Source organism: Alosa pseudoharengus, unplaced genomic scaffold (assembly GCF_046254945.1).
Source record: "Alosa pseudoharengus isolate Yale_2024_CS ecotype anadromous, Long Island Sound unplaced genomic scaffold, YU_APseudo_1.1 YU_APseudo_1.1_scf_13, whole genome shotgun sequence".
NCBI lineage: Eukaryota > Metazoa > Chordata > Actinopteri > Clupeiformes > Clupeidae > Alosa > Alosa pseudoharengus.
Genome location: NW_027468598.1, coordinates 11,614,048 through 11,632,952, shown reverse-complemented (window position 1 = coordinate 11,632,952; position 18,905 = coordinate 11,614,048). Strand labels below are relative to the sequence as shown.

Below are 18,905 nucleotides of genomic sequence, written 5' to 3'. Positions count from 1 at the left end.
TACCAATATGATAAAGGTTTCTGAAGGACCATCTCAGATCTCAGACCTTTTTTCTCCATAAAAGTCATGAAAAGTCATTCATGCAAACCATGCATATTGTTGATGCTATGATTATGTGGTTTCTAATTTTCATGATATTTTGTCCTTCTATGTAGACCTATAGTATATATAGTAGCCTCCATCCATGCAGTTAGTGTAGGAGGGCGAAAGGTAGGCTACAGAGTTTTCAACAGTTGTGAATGATCGATAGGCTATAGATATACCCTTTCATAATGGATTCCAGATGATCCTTTGAACCATATTTAAATATGATGGCTCACATGACTCATAACCTCATGTATGTGTCTTATGGACAGATCTCAGTGGACAGCATGGACACTAAAAGCTTATAAGTATAACATATTGAGTAAAAATACTATATAATCTTATTAAAAGCCAAAATGGATCAACCATGCACTTGGTTCACCAATATACAACACAGGAATATGTATAGGACATGGTTCAATAAAGTATAGTAGTAAAAGAGGAAAGTGGGAGATGTCTCAACTAGAGGCCCACAATGTATCAGCTGGGAAAGTCAAATAACTATTAACTATGGCTAATTAATAATTAACGATTACTAGATTATACATTTTCTAAAAGCGTATACCCTAAATGTGATTTAAAAGACATGATTCAGATTTATTGAAAACTCCATAATACTATGATGTGTGGCTGATAAAATTATATATATGTACTTAGTACTTAGTACATAAGGTCTTTCACTGTCTGAAACCTATCCATATGATTCAAATGAGCCATCTGATTTAAAATGGTGAAATGTATCTTCTGCAATGAAAATGCATTGATTTTCAGGGTACCCCTATTCACTATGTCTTGACGTTATATAGGCCTATATTCACTTGATACACTATCTTTATGCGACTCAATTAATTTATATTAATAGGTCATGACGTAATGGACGCTGTGTCTTTAGATGACCATGTGAACTTTGAGAAAGCAAGAGACAATGGTTGTTAGACTAGAAAACACACATGACATCTGAGCTGATCCAAATTTCCTTTTTAATAAACAAAGGCTGCATTTCTAAAGTTCCACACAGAACAAAGAAAGATGCCCCTGGTGAAACACACATTATCGATTAAAACATCAACATTTTTTTTTTTTAATTGAAAACAGGAGCTTAGAAATTCAGTTGCATTTGATGGTCTTCTCAGACTCTTACCATGACCATAGGTAACTACGCATTCAATTGGAGCAGGGAAGGCGCTATAATGACAGGGTTAATACATTCTACAAACTCTACGGGTACGACATGTGCTCAGTACCAACGGTTTATTATACTACATCCTCTGTACACCAATCCCCTCAGACTCATACAAGGTAGGAGTGTGGTCTATTACTACAGAGATATGCAAGGATTTGGTAAAATTACATAAGAATAAAAAGCACAGAGCAAGACATACTTCTCTCTGTGTTGTTGCAAAGGCTTTTTTTTATTATTATATAAAGCGCACAGGCGCTCATAAGGGTTGGACAGGAGAGTCATATCACAGGAACTCCGATATGTCTACTGAGCATACAGTACACCACTTCAGGGCCCGTGGCCCACCACAGTCAGTTCTGCAAATGGACATCAGGGCATTTATTCATACATATACAATGTGAGAGCACTACCTTCTAAAGCACTAAATGTGCTCAAAACGTCTCGTCACGTCACTGGCCTTTCACACACCCAAGAGGTGCCATTATAGTAATACAATAGTGAGCGCGGCACACCAGCATCCACGGTAGGGGGCGGACTCCAGGTGCATGCTGGGTAATCATGCCCGGCTTCACATGATACTGACTATTTTGAGAATTGTTTTTTGAAAAGGTCATCTCATCCTGCATCTCAGGCAAAAGAGTCGCAGTACAAGAGATGGTTTAAAGCTGCCATGCTGTTGAGCCAGAGGTATCTCCCTTACGTGTTGGCCTCTGGGTTTGAGCAAAACCCGTGGCAGTACAAGGGTAGATATCAAATCTCCATACAAAACAAATAACAACAACAACAAAGTGAAATAAAAACATTGTACTCTTTGTGTGAGAGGCGCAACCAATGTTTCTGTTTGCCACTTCCAGTCTCACGCTGTGCTCTCACGCACTCACTCCATCAAAAAAAAGGGGAAAAACAAACCACATGCACAACATACAAATATGTACACAAGTAGCAAACATCAAAATTGTCTCCAAAATTAGCTACAGTATTAATACAGATATTTTTTATGTTTTTTTTTTTTTTTTAAAAAGCATGTTTCAGATTTCTTTAAAGTAACTACTCAAGTATTTTGACCATGCTTTTAGTTTGACAGTTTGTTTGTCTAAGTCATGGGGTCTGAGCCCCCATGAGAAACCTGATCATCATCCCAACCACAGAAAAAGATGACGCCATGTTTCATTTTAGATTCACTGAGATCCAAGGTATTGTGTTCATCTCAGACCACCACACCAGTGATATGGATGACCTGTAAGAGTGAGTTGAGGGTATAAATCTGCTCTGTGTGGCAGGGCTTATGCAGGTCATCTGGCAATGAGAGGGAGAGCTGAGAGATGCTGGAGAAGGCAAGGAGGGAGCACCAGGAGGAACCCACCCAATCAGAATTCCTCTCCCCGCTCCACCAGCCAATCAGCTCGCAGCCTTCACATTCCCAAGCTTTCCAGGGAAAGTATCCTCCGTGTTTCTTTATTACATATGTATATCACACATCATTTATCATTAATAAAGTGCTTCTGTGTAAAAACAATGAAGAGGGCTAATTACAAATCTACAGGTTCCTCTGCTCCTAATAGTTGCTGCTGTGATGATGATGTGTGCCTGTGAGATTTTAGTGCATTTGGTGTGCATTTCAATTTCAGCATATGTCTGTTTGAGAGTGTGTGCATGTGTGTGCATGTGTGTGCATGTGACTGTATGTGTGTGTTGTGTTGAGTTGTGTTGTGGTGTGGTGTGGTGTGTTGTGTAGGTCTGTCTGGCAGCTAATTGATTTTGCAGGGTCAGATAAGCACACCGTTTCCTGTCTTGCAGGGAAGCAAATCAATCTGACCAGGTAACAACATTTACCTACAGCATACCTTTACCAACACCAATAAATAATGGCAACAGAATAAGGTACAACGTAAAAACAATACGTATAACGTATAAGGTGATTTGCATTAAAACATTGAGTCTTGATCGTGAGATTTAAGTTTATGTTGCGTTTCCCTCGCATTTCAGTTTGTAGAATTTTCCAATGATAAAAAATAGAGACAAAATTAAAAAAAAGCTAAAAGTTGTGGTCAATCATCTTTTTCCTTTTCGGACCAGTTCTGGTGAATTCTTCTCACCAGTTCTTTAGTAGATGACGAAAGTTGCTGAAAGTGAAGGAGACGGCTTCTTTCATATGCCAGTCCTCTGGCTCTCTCTCTTTTGAAAAAAAAAAGTCACCATCTTTGCTGTCGTCTTCATCTTTGGTAGTAAACCTGTGCATCTCCTGCACAGGCAAATCAGTCCGTTGTGCCATAACAAAAAATGTTCTATGACATTTTATGGAGGAGGGGGGGAGGGGGCACGCACACGCTAAAAACAGTCTAAATTTAAAAAAAGGAAAGAAACAAAATAAGTGCTTGAACTGCTACAAACGAGAAGAATGTGGGCTTGTCCTCTGGCTGCTGTGAATGCACCAGAGAATGGTCCCTGTTCAGAGAGAGGGAGAACAGGCGTCCATCTCTCTGGGGGGCGGCTGCAGCTCTGCTATTCGTACAGGGTGACTGTGCAGTAACAGAGAGCCGAGATCCGCCGGTCCACACTGGCCTTATCTACACAGGGGAACATAAAGAGGGAGAACGTTACTTTGGGTGGAATAAGAAGGCTGTTTAAACTCTATGATTTGTCTCCTATTGATATTTTCAGCGCTGTGTTCTTCAGGTTTTGGTTAGAATCACTTTAAAATGACGAGTGCTACTAGAATATTAAAATAAGTGAGAATCGAAAAGGAACAAATCTGATGCATTTGTTTGCTTTTTGAAACTCACACTTTGCAACGTTCTCAATATCTGCGGGGTCCTGCAGGATCTTGGAAAGCCCCTCCAAAAGCATAGCTGCTTTGTTGTAACGGTAAGCAATGTCCTCCGTCTGCTGAAACATCTCATCCAGGGCCGCCGCTTGCACCTGGACAGGGAGAGGATACACTTTAGAGATGGACACACACACACACACATGGAGGATGTCACTGCAGGTTATAGTGCCATGACGGACTCTTTACCATTTCTACTGCGTGGTTGTAGATGAGTTTCTCGGCCGTAACGCTGTTGATCTCGTCCACGAAGCGCTGCTTGTCGGAGAAGAAGTGGTTGAGTTTGTCGGTGAGGCGCCGGCACAGGGAGATGCAGCTCTTGTAGCGCTCGTTCAGGCTCTTCACCACTGTGGGGACAGAAGAGAAGCAGTTGAAGCCCATAACACAAACAGGAGCAGTGGTCTCAAGGAATTGCTGGTGAAACCTTCTTGTACATTTAATGAGGCTATAAGGCTGATTTTTTTTTTAGCTGGTTGGCCTATGATCTATGATCTATGAAGAGTAGTAAGTAAGAATGTCAGTACATGAATGTACTGAAACCATTAATAAAATGAGAAAACCTAATTAATTTTAATTGTACTTCTTCAATATGGCTACAGTAGGATTATAGGCAACATAAACAGACACTGCAGCTGTAAAGTTGCGCCAACATTACTATGCTTCATTTCAGCACACGGCTGCTTATCTTAGCGGTCACTGCACATTTAGGGCGAAACACTCCCCTCCCCTCCTCCTCTGCTCTGCACCGCTTGGCTCTGCCATGGGACATACACTCACCCTGCTTGACGGCGGAAGAGGGGTTGAGTTTGGCTGACTTAATCTGAGCCTTGGCCAGGTGCAGGGACGAGGCCAGGAGCTGAGCTGCCTTCATGTACAGCACCAGCTGCTCCACTTGCCTGTGGGGAGACCGAGGAGAGCACGCGCATGAGAAGACAAAAAAGACACAGACACACACACACAGACACACACACACACACACACACACACACGCCTCCCACACTTCAGCAAACACAGTCAGCACAGATGCGTCTCTAAATCACTAAAGCAACTTTCCAACTCTTGCCATGCTTAGAATGTGGAGCACTGACACATCAGTTTTGGCTAATTAGCTACATTAGCATTTAGTGATTTATCAGACTCTTAAGAGCCGAGAGAAACTTCTCATGCAGGGATTTATTTTACTGTATTAGCTCTTCTTCTGGAGATGGGAACTCATCGTGTGCAAATGTAACGGGTAACGCCAGCATCTAAATGCTCTGGCCACTCTCTCTCGGTCATTCGCTCACCCCCACTCTTTGCTGAGCTGGCTAATCTGGTCGACCACCACGCTCTCCTGTGGCGGGTACAGTGAGGCCGCAGAGACACCCAGGTCTGTGCCCCCAGCCCGCACCGCCGCAATCTCCAGCACGCAGTCAGTGAACGACAGCATCATGCGCAGGTGCATCAGCGTATCTGTGTGCTCCCTCTGTCAACACACACACACACAGACACACACACACAGACACACAATCACATTAACCTTTCAGACAGGCTACACAAAAAAATGTGATGACCTTAGCCTTAGGCGTACGGGTCAGACATCTTCAAACCCATTTTGTCTTTACAAAGGTCAATACAACTTTACAAGCTACTACTCCATCTTCCAAAGAAAAAAGAAAACCCTTTACTTGTACAATTTACTATCCTCCTTCCACCTACCAACTTTGTCCTCCTTAGCCTAACCATAACCACGATAATTATCACAGACATTAGCGGTACACAAACAGCGCCGTCCTGTAACGTTTACACTCTTGTCATGGCTCACCTCCATGAGGGTCTCCTCGGGCAGCTCAGGGGCCTCGAACGTGATGAAGCCGTCCAGGCTGGGTGGCGAGGTGCCGTAGGGGACGTAGCGGACGCTGCTGGGCGCCGCCTCGGCCCCCGGGGGCGAAGTGCCGATGGCCATGCCGGGAGGAGAGCCCATGTAGACGCGGCCGCTGGTCGAGCACAGGGAGCCTGCCGAGCTGTTGGATCCTACTGCAGACACAGAGGGCACAGGCAGGGCTGTTAGCAGAGCAGATGACCACCACGGGCTGGTAGTGGAGCCCTGAATGCTCTCGGAGTGCAACTTTTGCCATTTCAAGTGTTTTGGGTAAGAAGACATTCTTAGTAGTGTCAGCTAGTGAGTTTGTTGTCAGTGGGGTCATGCTCTCGAGACTGGCCTTGGGTATGTTCTCACTAAGCGTACACTAGGACAACGGTCACAGAAACCAAAATGCATAAACATATTAGCATCCTTGTAATGTTGTTGCTCAGTTGTAAGTAGAGTGTGGGACAGCAGTTAGCTGGGGATGTGGGGGGGAGTGAGTGTTGTGTGAGTGCAGCCCATGATGCAGGGTGGGTGAGGTGTGGACATGTCCAGCGAGGCCAGGAATGAGCCGGGCCGGGCCGAGACCAGCCGGGACGGGGGGCCCTCACCTGAGGTGGTGCGCGGCCTGGTGCCGAGGTGGCTACAGGTGGGAGGGGTGCCGCTGCTGGGGGGAGAGCCCACGGTGAACAGAACGGTGCGAGGACTGGCCCCGCCGGGGGGCAAAGCGCACAACCCTGCAGGGGCTGGGGTGGGGTGGGGGGCAGGAGAAGGGGGAGGGAGGGGAGCACACACACACACACAGCCCGTCACTCATTGGCAAAAGCACACACCCACATGCAGTCCATAACAAGCCAGTCACAAGCTCACACACAAGCTCACACACACAAACATGCAACCCATCACACAATGGGTCAGCCACACACACACACAAACACACACACACAAGCCAGTCACAAGCCACAGCACAGCCTCATGCAGGCCAATAAAAAGGTTGGCGAGAAAGCTCAAGTGTGTGCATGTGATGTGTGCACGTCACTGCTGCATCATCAGTGAATTGGCATTATTACAGTTCTTCATGTTTACATACTCCGTATGAACATTTCAGAACAGCTACAGTGGACATTTCTGAGTAGGAGACACTCAGGTAATTGTGTAATGTTAGCGAGAAGGTAAACCAAACACTGGGGAAGCAGGTGACGGAGTGGGTTCTTACCTGTGTCCATGGGCCGCTCAGTGTTCAGGCTATCTGTACTACCCTGATACTGCTGACCCCCGAGGGTGATGCGGATGGGCTGCTCCGACAGCCGTCCCGTACTCACAGACCTGCAGCGCACACACACACACAGGGAATTTTGAATACATGTATTACAGAGAATTATCTTTCATAGAATGGGGGGAGGGGGTACATTTGAGTGCTTGAGAAGAAGTGTGAGCTAAGGAATCTGGAAGAGAATCTAGCAAATGGTAGCCTCCATTCGCACATTAAAAAAAACAGTCAGCTGACGCTCACCTGCCAAAGGTGGTCCTACTGGCCTCTGGTGTGGACTGGCGCCCCCCGGTGCTGGGGGAGCAGTGGTGGACGTCCATCAGGGTTTTGGGAGGGGTGGGGCTGTCGGCCAACGCCATGAGGTTACAGGAGGCCTGGGTCTTGGGGATTTTAAAGGGGGCCGTTGTCTGTATGAAGAGTAAATATAATTACATGAGAATCATACACTCCCTTTTTCATGCTTGTTGCATATGACATAATATGGATGGTGAACGACTAGCTTCACATCCAAATACAACTACTTTGACAGTCAAGTCTGTTCAACAAGTTGATGGGGTCTTTATGGAATCAATTTGAATGCTCCAATCACTCACCTTGGTCGGAGAGCCAATGATTGTGGGCAAAGGAGACTTCATGAACCAATCAGAGGTGCGCGGAGATGAGCCTAGGTGTTTGGTGGGGGAGGTCCCGAGGTTGCTAGGGCGACCCAGCTGCGGGGAGTGGCTGGTAGGGTAGGCGGCCGTGGTGGGGTGCACGGGGTCCGAGAGCTGCTTGTGGAGCTTCTGCTTGTTCTGGTAGAAGTCGGTGAGCGTGGGCGCGCTCTGGAGACGAGTCCCCAGCAGCTGAGACGACGGGGAGCCTGGAGAAAAGATGGCAGCTACTCAGATAGGGATAGCTGATATTTCCCCACAACTTTAACACAGCCTGGGATATTTAAAAAGCGAGTCTCTCCTCTGGGCCACTAGGTGGCGATATTTTTCAACGAACGATGTTAACGTGCCATTCAAGCTCCTGTGGTAATAAAATACCCTGGCGGTCTTCTAGACTTGGCACAGATGCCAAGATGGGAACTGGCTAAAAAGATGGGAACTGGCTAAAAAAAAAGAAAGGCCATGTCCTGCCATTCTAAATGTCTTGCTCGTTTACATATCTGCTGAGGACAAACACCAGACTCTTTTCCATCTCCAGTCTGGCTCTGCCACTGAGTGTTTGATGAGCCACCCAAAGATTCATTTGTGGGGCACAGAAGAGAAGCCTGTGAAGTTACGTAATGGCTTTTGTTCCCGTACGTCACTACGCTGCCCCTGTGTTCTGTATCTAGAGATCAATCGGGCTCAGAACCGCCAGAAAGGCAGGGCGCTTTTAGTGAAAGACTGGTTGCCATAGCGACCACTCCAGTTCCCCAGGCGGAGTGACTAACACTCGGCGAGGACTGTATCGGTGGGGGGCAAGTTGGAGGCGGCACAAAGGAGGGCTGGTGTGCTTTTTTAATGGGACCACAGGGGAGGGGGGGGCATAAAAACACCTGCTGCAGGGCTGGAGACGAGCCATCACAGGAGACAGCCCACTTGGGCTATGTGTCTCTCACGCATCAACACACAACTCACAACAAGAGACAAATCTAGAACACACACACACACACACACACACACACACACACACACACACACACACACACACACACACACACACACACACACACACACACACACACACACACACACACACACACACACACACACACACACACACACACACACACACACCACCTTATACTCACCACACACACACACACTAAAGCAGAACTGACCTCCTGAGGAACTGCGGCTGCGTGCCTCATGGCCTTGGGGGTGTCCACAGCAACAGTGGCCCAGCTGCTCTGGGATAGTGCCCACTGGAGAAACGCCAGACAGAGACACACACACACACACACACACACACAAAGAAAGAGAGACATAAGGTCACAATCATGGCTTTTAGACAGGGAGACAGAGCAAGCCCATCCATACATGTGTTAAAAGTTTGTTATGAGCCATCAACAGTTTACTGGCACTGTGCCATGGTTGAGAGCAACACTAGTTCTTACATAAAGAGCACACATTTGGCAGGCAGCAAATTCACAGAAACATACCTACATACAGTGTAAATCGTATGTTTAGGAAAGTTTGAAAAAATTTAATTAACATAACAAAGTAGAGTAAAATACCCAAGTTTCACTGTTTTCCGTGAGTATGGCTGTAACTTTAGCACAGTGCTATACGGTACCGTAGGTAAACAGAGGAGCTCTTACCGAGAGGGGAAGGCGAGTAGGGCCGGGAGCTCCCGGTGGAAAGGCGTCGGCCGAGGGTCTGGGTCACCTCGGCAGAACTAGGCGAGCCGGAGCCCACTTTGGGAAAGCCCATGGGGCTGGTGTTGGAGCGCCGCACGGTGCCCGACCTGCAAGCAGAATGCAGACTCTGTGTCGCTCACCTTGCCAACCAAAAACCAGACACAACAATGTCACCTGTCTAGTCACGTTCCGCTTGGCGGCTTATCACACCCTTAAGGCAAGAACCGTTATGAAAATCAACAACACAAAAGCTGAATGACGAGCGGCAGTTAAGAGAGAAGAGGAAGGGAGAGTGTCCGTTTCACGCCTTTCCCCAGTGCTCTTCCTGAACAGCTGAGCTCTCCATCAGCTCTGCCAACACAAGCACAGCCGGGTGTGACGTACAGAAGTCCTAAAATTAAAAAGAGGTGACGCCGCCCCACCTCGTGAAAGATCATCTGAGAGCTGTTCCACCCGACCACCACACACACACCACCACCACCACCTCAAACCCCCAGAGACTGTAAACAAGCTTGAGTCAGGAGGAAGGCCAATGTGTGTGTGTGTGTGTGTGTGTGTGTGTGTGTGTGTGTGTCTGCGCCCTTCTATTTCCCCTATGTGGCGCCAAGTCCCCACTCTCGCCAGGGCGTTTTAGGAGGCCCGAAATAGGAGGGAATGCTATCCTGCCCAGACTAGCTCAGGAGGACGCAGGAAGGAGTCAGGTGGACTGTAAGCAGTCTCTCCCTGAGACACAGGCAGCAGTGGCCTACTGGTTAGCGCTTCGGACTTGTAACCGGAGGGTTGCCGGTTCGAACCCCGACCAGTAAGAATGGCTGAAGTGCCTTTGAGCAAGGGACCTAACCACTCACTGCTCCCCGAGCACCGCTGTTGTTGCAGGCAGCTCACTGCGCCGGGATTAGTGTGTGCTTCACTTCACTGTGTGCTGAGTGTGTTTCACTAATTCACGGATTGGGATAAATGCAGAGACCAAATTTCCCTCACAGGATCAAAAGAGTATATATATACTTATACTTATACTTATACACCCAGAAACACACAAACAAACACGCTCAGGTCAGCCAAGTAAAGTGGGATGGCAGTTTTTGGGGCACGCTAAGGCCTCAGCTCCCTAGTCGGAGTTGCGCCCAGCTGGCACTGAGTCCACTGGAGGCGGGTGGAGGTGCTCAGCTCACCTAACAATGTTAATCTCTTAAAGGTCTCGTCCGGCCATTGGGCCAGTACCCCCCGCTGACATCGTCTCTGTCTGCTGTCCAAGGAGGTGCAATAAAACTGTCTTGGCCTCAAAGGCTCTTTATCCAGCCTCCTTTCTTCCACCCCCCAACCACCCCCCCACCCCCCACCATCATCATCTCCATCTCAAGGCCCAAGACTTTTGTCTTGGCATGACCTCCCATTGGCAAACACACACCCACACTCTCCTGGCCGGCCGGCACATTAACGCAATTACACGGCTGCTTCAGGAGGAAACGAGACCGTCAGATGCTCCAGGATGGCAACCCACTTGAAAGGAACAGATATCTGCAGTTGAGCAAGGCCTGTTTACTGACAAGCGCTCTCAAAAAAAACTAACCACAAGGGGCACAGTGCTTCACAAATGGGCTGGTACAATGCAAGAATATAACTTTCACAAATCTGTGCAGAGGAAACACATGAGACTTTGTCATATGTAGACCTCCTGATCTCTTGCTGTTGAAAAGGCAACTGCTCAAGGGATGTACAAACATCATAAATAACTTCACAACTGGAGCTGAAATGTTGGGCTCCATTTAGTAAGGGGATTTGCATATCAACTGAATTCATTTGCCTCTGCATGCAACACATGCATTCACAAAACCAAGACCACTGTGAGTACTTTGCTATACAAGATGAGCTACATCAACACCTTTACGAAACAGTATGTTCAAACACTGCAGCCCTTACCTGGGTGAGCCATACATGGGGTTGGTGGGACTGCTCGAGAGGTTCTGCTTGATCCGCTGGTAGTTGCGCACCTGCGTGGGCACCGGGATGGGGGTGGTCTCTGCCCGAGGAGACACCAGCGGGGGCTGTCCAGACGCGGCCTGCGGCTGCCTGGAAAGGCCAGAGAGAAGAGCTGAGATCCAGTCGGCATGCTTGTCCAACAGCTCAAGCACCATTTCCTCAACTGCAACACACTGCCCGTCCCCGTCTTGCACACAGTCTGTTGTCTAAGACTTCTGGGCTCAAGCCTCTGCTCTTTGTCATGTATTAGACTATATCTTAAGGCACTTCTTAGACGTTTGGCATCCAGCTTTTGTTTAATGTCCAGTTTAGCCTATTTCTGTCAAGTCTAATCAAGTACAGTAGACTTTGTTGTGCTGCTAGGAAGTTCTTTGTTGGGACTGTAAGTAGAACTGGCTCAGGCATGCCTCTGTTCCTGCTCAGCAAAACCAGCGCCGCCTCCACTGGGAGGGGCCTCTGTGTAAACACAGACGGCACCAGCCAATCAGGGCAGACTTTACCCCGTCGGGGGGGTGGAGTAAGGAGCTCAGCCTCTGGAGCACTGAACTCTATTTAACCAATGGCAAACGGCACGTGCTTGGGCCCGCCCTCTGTTCTGTGGATACAGGCAGAGGGGAGAGAAGTCAGCTCATTTGCATTCCTTTGTCTCCGCACCGGGAACAGAACGTCTTGGAGACCCGAGTCATGTGTGGGTCATGCGTGTAGGGCTTAAGCTCTCCCTTTGAAAGGCAGTTGGGGGGGGGGGGGGTAATGAGGGGGGCGACAGAAATGGGGGGGGGGAAACCACAGCGTTCAGGCGGAGGGTTGAGAGAGAATTATGTAATGAGCGGGAGGGATCTGAGCAGAGGGGAGAAGAGCGAGTACACGTGAGCCACGAGAGGACGCCAGCAACTAAGAACACAACACTACACTACACTACACTACACAACACAGCACAACACAACACAACACAACACAACACAACACAACACAACACAACACAACACAACACAACACAACACAACACAACACAACACAACACAACACAACACAACACAACACAACACAACACAACACAACACAACACAACACAACACTACACTACACTACACTACACTACACGGCAGGGCCAGGCACAGCACAAAGGAGGGCTTCTCTTTGTTCAACCCGGCTCGCAGAAAACCCTCACAGAACATAAAAAAATGTGGAACATCCGCAGGGAAAACTAAATAAAAAAAACCTTTGCGGACACCCAGGCTCACAGACAAAACAAAACAAAATCACTGTGGAGCGTGGCTTATTCTTTCCACAAAAGTCATCCCATTGGATCTGAAAACTCATCTGTGAACAGACTTCTTCTCAATGTACAGAACAATGGGATGGTCCTTAACAAAGGCACAGTTCGTAGGTCAAAATGCAGTTTGTCTTTTTTGCTGAGGAAGGGCTTAATTGAAAGCCCAGTGTGCATTACTGGTGACCCGCTTTTGTCTGCCCTGCGGACGGTCTGTGTCTGTGTGTGTGTGTGTGTGTGTGTGTGTGTGTGTCTGTGTGTGTGTGTGTGTGTGTGTGTGTGTGGATGGAGGGTGTATAGGGTGGAAGAGGACAGACCACTGAAGCAGTACTGATTAAAGCACGCTTGGGGACTCCAGAGCCAAAAACGCTGTGCAAAAGACTGTGCAGGGCAGTCTGTCATTCAGGGCAGGAAAGCCCTCCAGGGTGAACAGGAGGCTGCTCTGGTAGCCGGTGAGCTGGAGTCAGCCCTGAGACCAGGCAGCTGTAGACGCCGGCCCAAACGAGAGGCTGGGAAAGGGTTGCGCCAAAGTTCAACTGCACCATCCAAAACTACCTCACAAAACACAGCACGGCCAGTACACTGGATATGAAAACTATGCTAGCTGTGTCAAAAACAGAAAACAAACAGGAGCTCCAGAAAAAGAGAGAGAGAGAGAGAAACAAAGGAAGGAGAAAGGAGAGAAAGCATAACCATAAGAAATGGACACCAATGATTGTGTAGAGGCACTAATCAAACAAAAGACGGAGGTTCTGTAGATGCCAAACAAAAGCGGCTAGAAAAGACTTGAGACACACAAGTGACCTCAAGAGAGATATGGAAAACAGCATGATGAAGGGGGAGAGAGGTTTGGCACGTGACGCAGGGAACACCGTCTCGCCGTTGGGTATTTAGAGACAGAAGCAAAAGGACTGAGGGGAGAGAGGGAAGTGGCTTTGAGGAGAGGTGTGGTGTGTGCGTGTGTGTGTGTGTGTGTGTGTGTGTGTGTGTGTGAGAGAGAGAGAGAGACACCAAAGCAGAAAGAAAAACATTGAACTGAAAGAGTGAACAGTTTACAGGAATGCCTGCCACAGGCACTGCAGACAGGAAGGTCATTTGAAGTTTACCCCTCAGAAGACACTTTGGAAAATGATTTATGACATTAAAAATAGAGAACCTTTCAATAACAACTCTCTAAAAGTAAACTCATCAACAATGCTGGCTTCTTCTGTCATGCCTTATTCAGCTCAATAGTGTATTTAGCAACAAACTGATACTTTGGACTGCTGAATTTTGAAACGGCAAATAAAAAAAACAGCCACCAAATGGCATGTGCTCATTTATGAGTAAACAGTGTGAAAATGATCTCACACACAAGCGCATATTTCACAGTTCCCACAGTCGCAGCTGACGGGGAATATACAGGGAGATGACATCGGCCCGGCGGCTAAACATAGACCCTCTCACCGTTTGGGCGAACGAGGGTCGGGGTGATCAGGGAGCTTGTGCTTTACTCGACCGGAGGTCTCACTCACAAACTATGCTCGGTTTACACCTGCAAAACATCCCACTCACCCCAGGCCATGCTCCTGTTTGTGAGAGTGTACTTAACCAGACCTGGGTAATTAATTACTCAATGGGGTAGTGGGGAGTGGAAAACGATGGGTCCGCTAGCGTTCTCAGATCTAATAGATGAGGAAGATAATCCGTACCAGGCTCTCCTCCGCTTATTGTTATGCAGCAAATGAAAATCTCTTTTGCGCAACCACCATAACGCCCCGTTGGAGTCAAAACAAACAAAGGTGCCGCTGCTGTCGCAGGGCTTAGCGGCCGATCGGATTTGTTTTGTTTGTGTTTATACTGTTGCTAGGTCCATTCAGGTGAGGGCGAGATCGTACTATGCTGAGGCAAAGAGCAGAGAGAGTGGGCCAATTGCCCATGCAAAATCTCTTAACAATATTTGCGCAGTCTGACCTGTGCACACAGCGGTTAACTACGAGACAGTAAATGCCTCCGTGTTAACAACTGAAGCAGGAGTTGTGTTCAAACACGGTTTGAGAGGAGTGGCTTTGGGCGGTTAGCGTGTCGGTGTGGAAAGTGGCGACGGCGGCGGCGAAAGCTAGCACTCACCCGCCACACAGGAGGAACTCGCTGGACGGGCGGCGGCCGGCTGTTCCCATGGGCACGTCGTCTGTCCAAAAAAGAGAGAGAGGGGAGGTAAGCCAGTGCAACGTGGTGTAACCAGAGATGCTATGTATACAGTGTACACAGACGTACACACACACTCTAGAGAGTAATATATACACCACACACTGACGTACGTACACACACACACACACACAGTCACATTGGTCAACTGTTTTTCAAATGTGCTATACAAATAGATTGACATTCACATTCACACACACACACACACACACACACACACACACACACTATGTGATATATACACACCATGGCATGTGTGTAAGGGAGAGGCAAGTCAATCAGTCATGGTGTGTTGTGCAAACTTGAGCCCGTGCCTAGACAGGGGAATCTGTTTACTGCACATGAGTGGATTCTCAACATCTCTCACTCTGAGCGTTCATTTGGTAATGCACCGAGACCATATCTCTCATGTCTAGCCCCATGTTTGCTGCTCAAGTCTACACCTGCTATGTTACTTAAAGATCTTACAATACCATCAGTGTAGTGTGAAGTCCTGCTTGCGTGTGTGTGTGTGTATGCGCATGTGTGTTTGTGTGTGTGTCTATGTGTTCATGCATGTATGTTATGTATGTATGTATGTATGTATGTGTACTATGTGTTATGAGAAACTCACAGGACTGCTCTCCGGTGAGGTGGGGTACCAGTACAAAGTCGTCCGTGTCGCAGGAGGAGTTCTTGCTGCTGGTGCTGCCGCCGGACTCTTTGGACAGCTGCAGGTAGTTGGGCGGGCCCAGCGGCGGCGAGGACAGCACGTCCTCCGGGACGGTCTGCATGTCCGGCAGTGACTGCAGGGACAGAAAAACTGCTTGATGCATCGCAAACCAGGACAAATCTCGTAACGTTTCAAAATAAAGAAAGCACCGTGTTGCACCATGATAGAGGAAAGTGCTGAAAATGCACAATCATCATGACCACTGTTTGGCACAGTGTATACCAACTAATGGCCTCCTTACACCAAACAACCTTGACAAGATATGGAAAAAGATTCTTGAAAGATTGTAGTCTTTCAAGTAAAACTCGAATGGGGGGAATTAGTTAAAAGACTACAATCTTTCAAGAATCTTTCCCGAATCTTGTCAAAGTTGTTTGGTGTAAGGTGGCCATAACATGCACTGAAATGGAAAACCACTACTGCAGACCGTAATGCAAACTGTAATGGTATTGCTATTGCTATATGGACGACACAGTGTCACCTCTGAGGTCTCCATCAACACACTGACCGCATGGAGAGTGTAGTGCATGGACCGTGATAACAGGAGCCGCAGAGATCCTGTGCACTTACAGGAGGTGAGACGTAGCGACAGGGAGAGCTGCCGCAGGAGCTGTCTGTCACGGAGCCAGGGACGTTGGGCACGGGGACTGGGCAGGCTGTTACCAACACACACAAACAAAGAGCTATGAGCAATGAGTTCCTTTAAAACAGACATTAATGATTAATGAAACACAATGCAAGATGCTTTTTAAGTAAGAGTCAGAGTTGCTGTTCTTATGCATTTAAGATCCTGGGTGTAATTATTTCGATGTGATAACGTTACAGAACAACACACCATCATTTATTCATAAAATGTATCGCCATGACTCTACACAAAATAGCTCAAAATATTCCCTGGTCCAGCTTACATTTTTTTATGGCTGATGTCGGCTCAAGGAAAGGGTGGCTGAAAAACGCATCTGTAAACAAGCAGAAAGTACAGAACAGACCAGACGTTAGAAGAGGATGTCTCTCATGAAGTGTCACTTCTCTAAAAAGAGAGAACCCCGGAGGACAGACAAGCCGCCGGTGCAGCGGAGCGGGTACTGACCAAAGTCCATGCGGTCCTTCTGGTTCCTCTGCAGCAGCCCCAGCAGCAGGTCCGCCAGCGGAGGCGATGTCTCCCGCGGGACGCTGCGAGGAGTGGAAACAATCAGACACTTAGAGCTGGGGAGAGGGGTGGTCATGTAACAATACGCTACGGCTAATATGCACTGGGTGCCATGAATCAGCTCTCTTTCTGTGATGGCACTGACAAATGCAGTCATTATCATCCAGCTTTTTTTGTGATGGTTTGCGTGGGATCAAAATGAGTTCCACCGAGTGGATTGCCATTAGTGTCTGCTGTGATATTACGAGACGGGCCCGGGGGACAAAAGAAACGAGAGAAAGTGGGTCGTGAGGGAAGTGAGAAGAAAGGAACCTACTTTGGCACCAGGTTCTTGTTCTTCTCATAGAACATCCTCAGATCCTGAGGGCTGTTTGCCTGGTAAGGGTGGACAGTCCAGGTTATGAAATCAGCTTTTTGCACAGTGTTGTCTAAATACATTACTGACTGCCTTTCACACCTAATGAGCTCTGCTTATAGTGACTTGCAATAAAGTCAAGATATATAAACTCAGTTATTCTTCAAGAAAAGAGTTTAGATTATAGAGTAGACTGCCCTCTGTACACCTACATGCCTGTCCACTGTGTCTTACCTGGAAGGGTGGCTTTCCCACCAGGCACTGGTAAATGACCGTCCCGATGCTCCACAGGTCTGCTTTGGCATCATAGTTCTGGGACATAATCACTTCCGGGGCCTGAGAGAAAAGAAGAGAAATGTCTTTCATGTTTGAAACAAAATGACCGCCGGTTGCACATCACACACACACGCGCGCGCACACGCACACGCACACGCACACGCACACGCACACGCACACACACACACTTACCATGTACATAGGGGACCCACACAGGGTGGCTGCCATCATGTTACTCTGGAGGTAGCGTGCAAAGCCAAAGTCAGCTGTGGGGATAGTCAAAGCATGTCTGTTATTATTAGCAACATGGCTATTGTCTGAGACTGAGTGCCCAGTTTTAACACCAGGGAGTGTATGGAAACTATGTGACGGCTACGTAAGAGGTCACAAGCAAGAGTGAAAAATAACACAGCCTTTATTAAAATCATCTTTGGGACGTCTGGAGATCACAAGGGATATCGGGGTAGTTGGTGTCAATCAATGCAGTCGAGATTTGGCTGGAGAATTACCGATCTTGATTCGGATGCCGCTGATGCCAGACTTCTTGCGGCTCAAGTAAGACAGCAGAATGTTCTGGGGCTTGAGGTCACGGTGGATGATGCCCTTGCTGTTCAGGATGCGCATGGCTGCGGCGATCTGCTGCAGGAAGATGCGCATGGTGTCCTCACGCAGGGTTCCCTTGGCTTCAGAGCAGGGGCACAGAAAAGGAAGACCAGGGACAAATCATGAGGTGTTCTTTCGACTATATAATTTCACACATTCCTAACTCATTCGATACACTTTTTGTTCACTCACTTTTGTTTTTTTTCTCCATATATTGTTGTATATTTGACCACACTTTCTTACATTTCACTCTTGTGATGAGTGGGATATATTTTTCATGAATTAGGCCATATTCCAGGCAAGTGCTTTTCATTTAATGCATAGTTGGAACAGGGAGTTTGTGGCTCTCCATCAGGAGCTAAAAAGTGCTGATGACAGAACCTGCTGTTCCTCACCCTTCAGCAGCTCTGATAGCCACGTATATGGACAGGCCACATTACACCAAGACACCATTACTGCAGTAACGCTGTGCCTCTGGTCTCACACACACACACGCACACACGCACACGCACACACACACATACACACACAGTCAGAACGTCCCCTTGCCGACTGCGTCAGGGCTTCAGTGGCCAGTCTAGCATTTCCGCTGATGCAACCATCCAACCCGCAGCCCAATCGAAGGCATCTGAGGGCAGCTGGTGCTGCGGTTCCCAACAGCTGTGCGTGTGACTCACACAACACACTCCACACCAGGCCACGCCGGCCCACATCCAAACACACACACACACACACGCTATGTTGTTATGTAACTGGGCTGCGTTACTCCGGTCAACTAATTGTTTCCAAAAAGAAATGGATTACAAGTGAATTTCAAAATCAAGAGGGCCCTTGCT

At 47.7% G+C, this 18,905-nt stretch overlaps 1 protein-coding gene across 2 annotated transcripts in view; it reads right to left on the bottom strand.

Moving 5' to 3' along the window:
- Positions 1 to 1,045: 1,045 nt before the first annotated feature.
- Positions 1,046 to 18,905, bottom strand: part of ulk2 (unc-51 like autophagy activating kinase 2) — a 32,141-nt gene continuing 14,281 nt past the window's right edge. Inside the window, exons 6-27 of one of the 2 annotated variants that reach the window (XM_076282150.1) lie at positions 17,976 to 18,149; positions 17,659 to 17,732; positions 17,425 to 17,526; positions 17,152 to 17,210; positions 16,776 to 16,858; positions 16,594 to 16,644; positions 16,256 to 16,341; positions 15,587 to 15,758; positions 14,896 to 14,956; positions 11,457 to 11,606; positions 9,498 to 9,643; positions 9,018 to 9,101; positions 7,801 to 8,066; positions 7,451 to 7,614; positions 7,154 to 7,263; positions 6,549 to 6,683; positions 5,896 to 6,107; positions 5,378 to 5,556; positions 4,869 to 4,987; positions 4,281 to 4,438; positions 4,051 to 4,186; positions 1,046 to 3,834 (exon numbers count right to left, since the gene is read on the bottom strand). In XM_076282150.1, coding sequence (XP_076138265.1) covers positions 3,770 to 3,834; positions 4,051 to 4,186; positions 4,281 to 4,438; positions 4,869 to 4,987; positions 5,378 to 5,556; positions 5,896 to 6,107; positions 6,549 to 6,683; positions 7,154 to 7,263; positions 7,451 to 7,614; positions 7,801 to 8,066; positions 9,018 to 9,101; positions 9,498 to 9,643; positions 11,457 to 11,606; positions 14,896 to 14,956; positions 15,587 to 15,758; positions 16,256 to 16,341; positions 16,594 to 16,644; positions 16,776 to 16,858; positions 17,152 to 17,210; positions 17,425 to 17,526; positions 17,659 to 17,732; positions 17,976 to 18,149 — 2,786 coding nt within the window. In that variant the 3' untranslated portion in view covers positions 1,046 to 3,769. The remainder of the gene's footprint in view (positions 3,835 to 4,050; positions 4,187 to 4,280; positions 4,439 to 4,868; positions 4,988 to 5,377; positions 5,557 to 5,895; positions 6,108 to 6,548; positions 6,684 to 7,153; positions 7,264 to 7,450; positions 7,615 to 7,800; positions 8,067 to 9,017; positions 9,102 to 9,497; positions 9,644 to 11,456; positions 11,607 to 14,895; positions 14,957 to 15,586; positions 15,759 to 16,255; positions 16,342 to 16,593; positions 16,645 to 16,775; positions 16,859 to 17,151; positions 17,211 to 17,424; positions 17,527 to 17,658; positions 17,733 to 17,975; positions 18,150 to 18,905) is intronic. The other variant, XM_076282151.1, reaches the window with a different exon arrangement.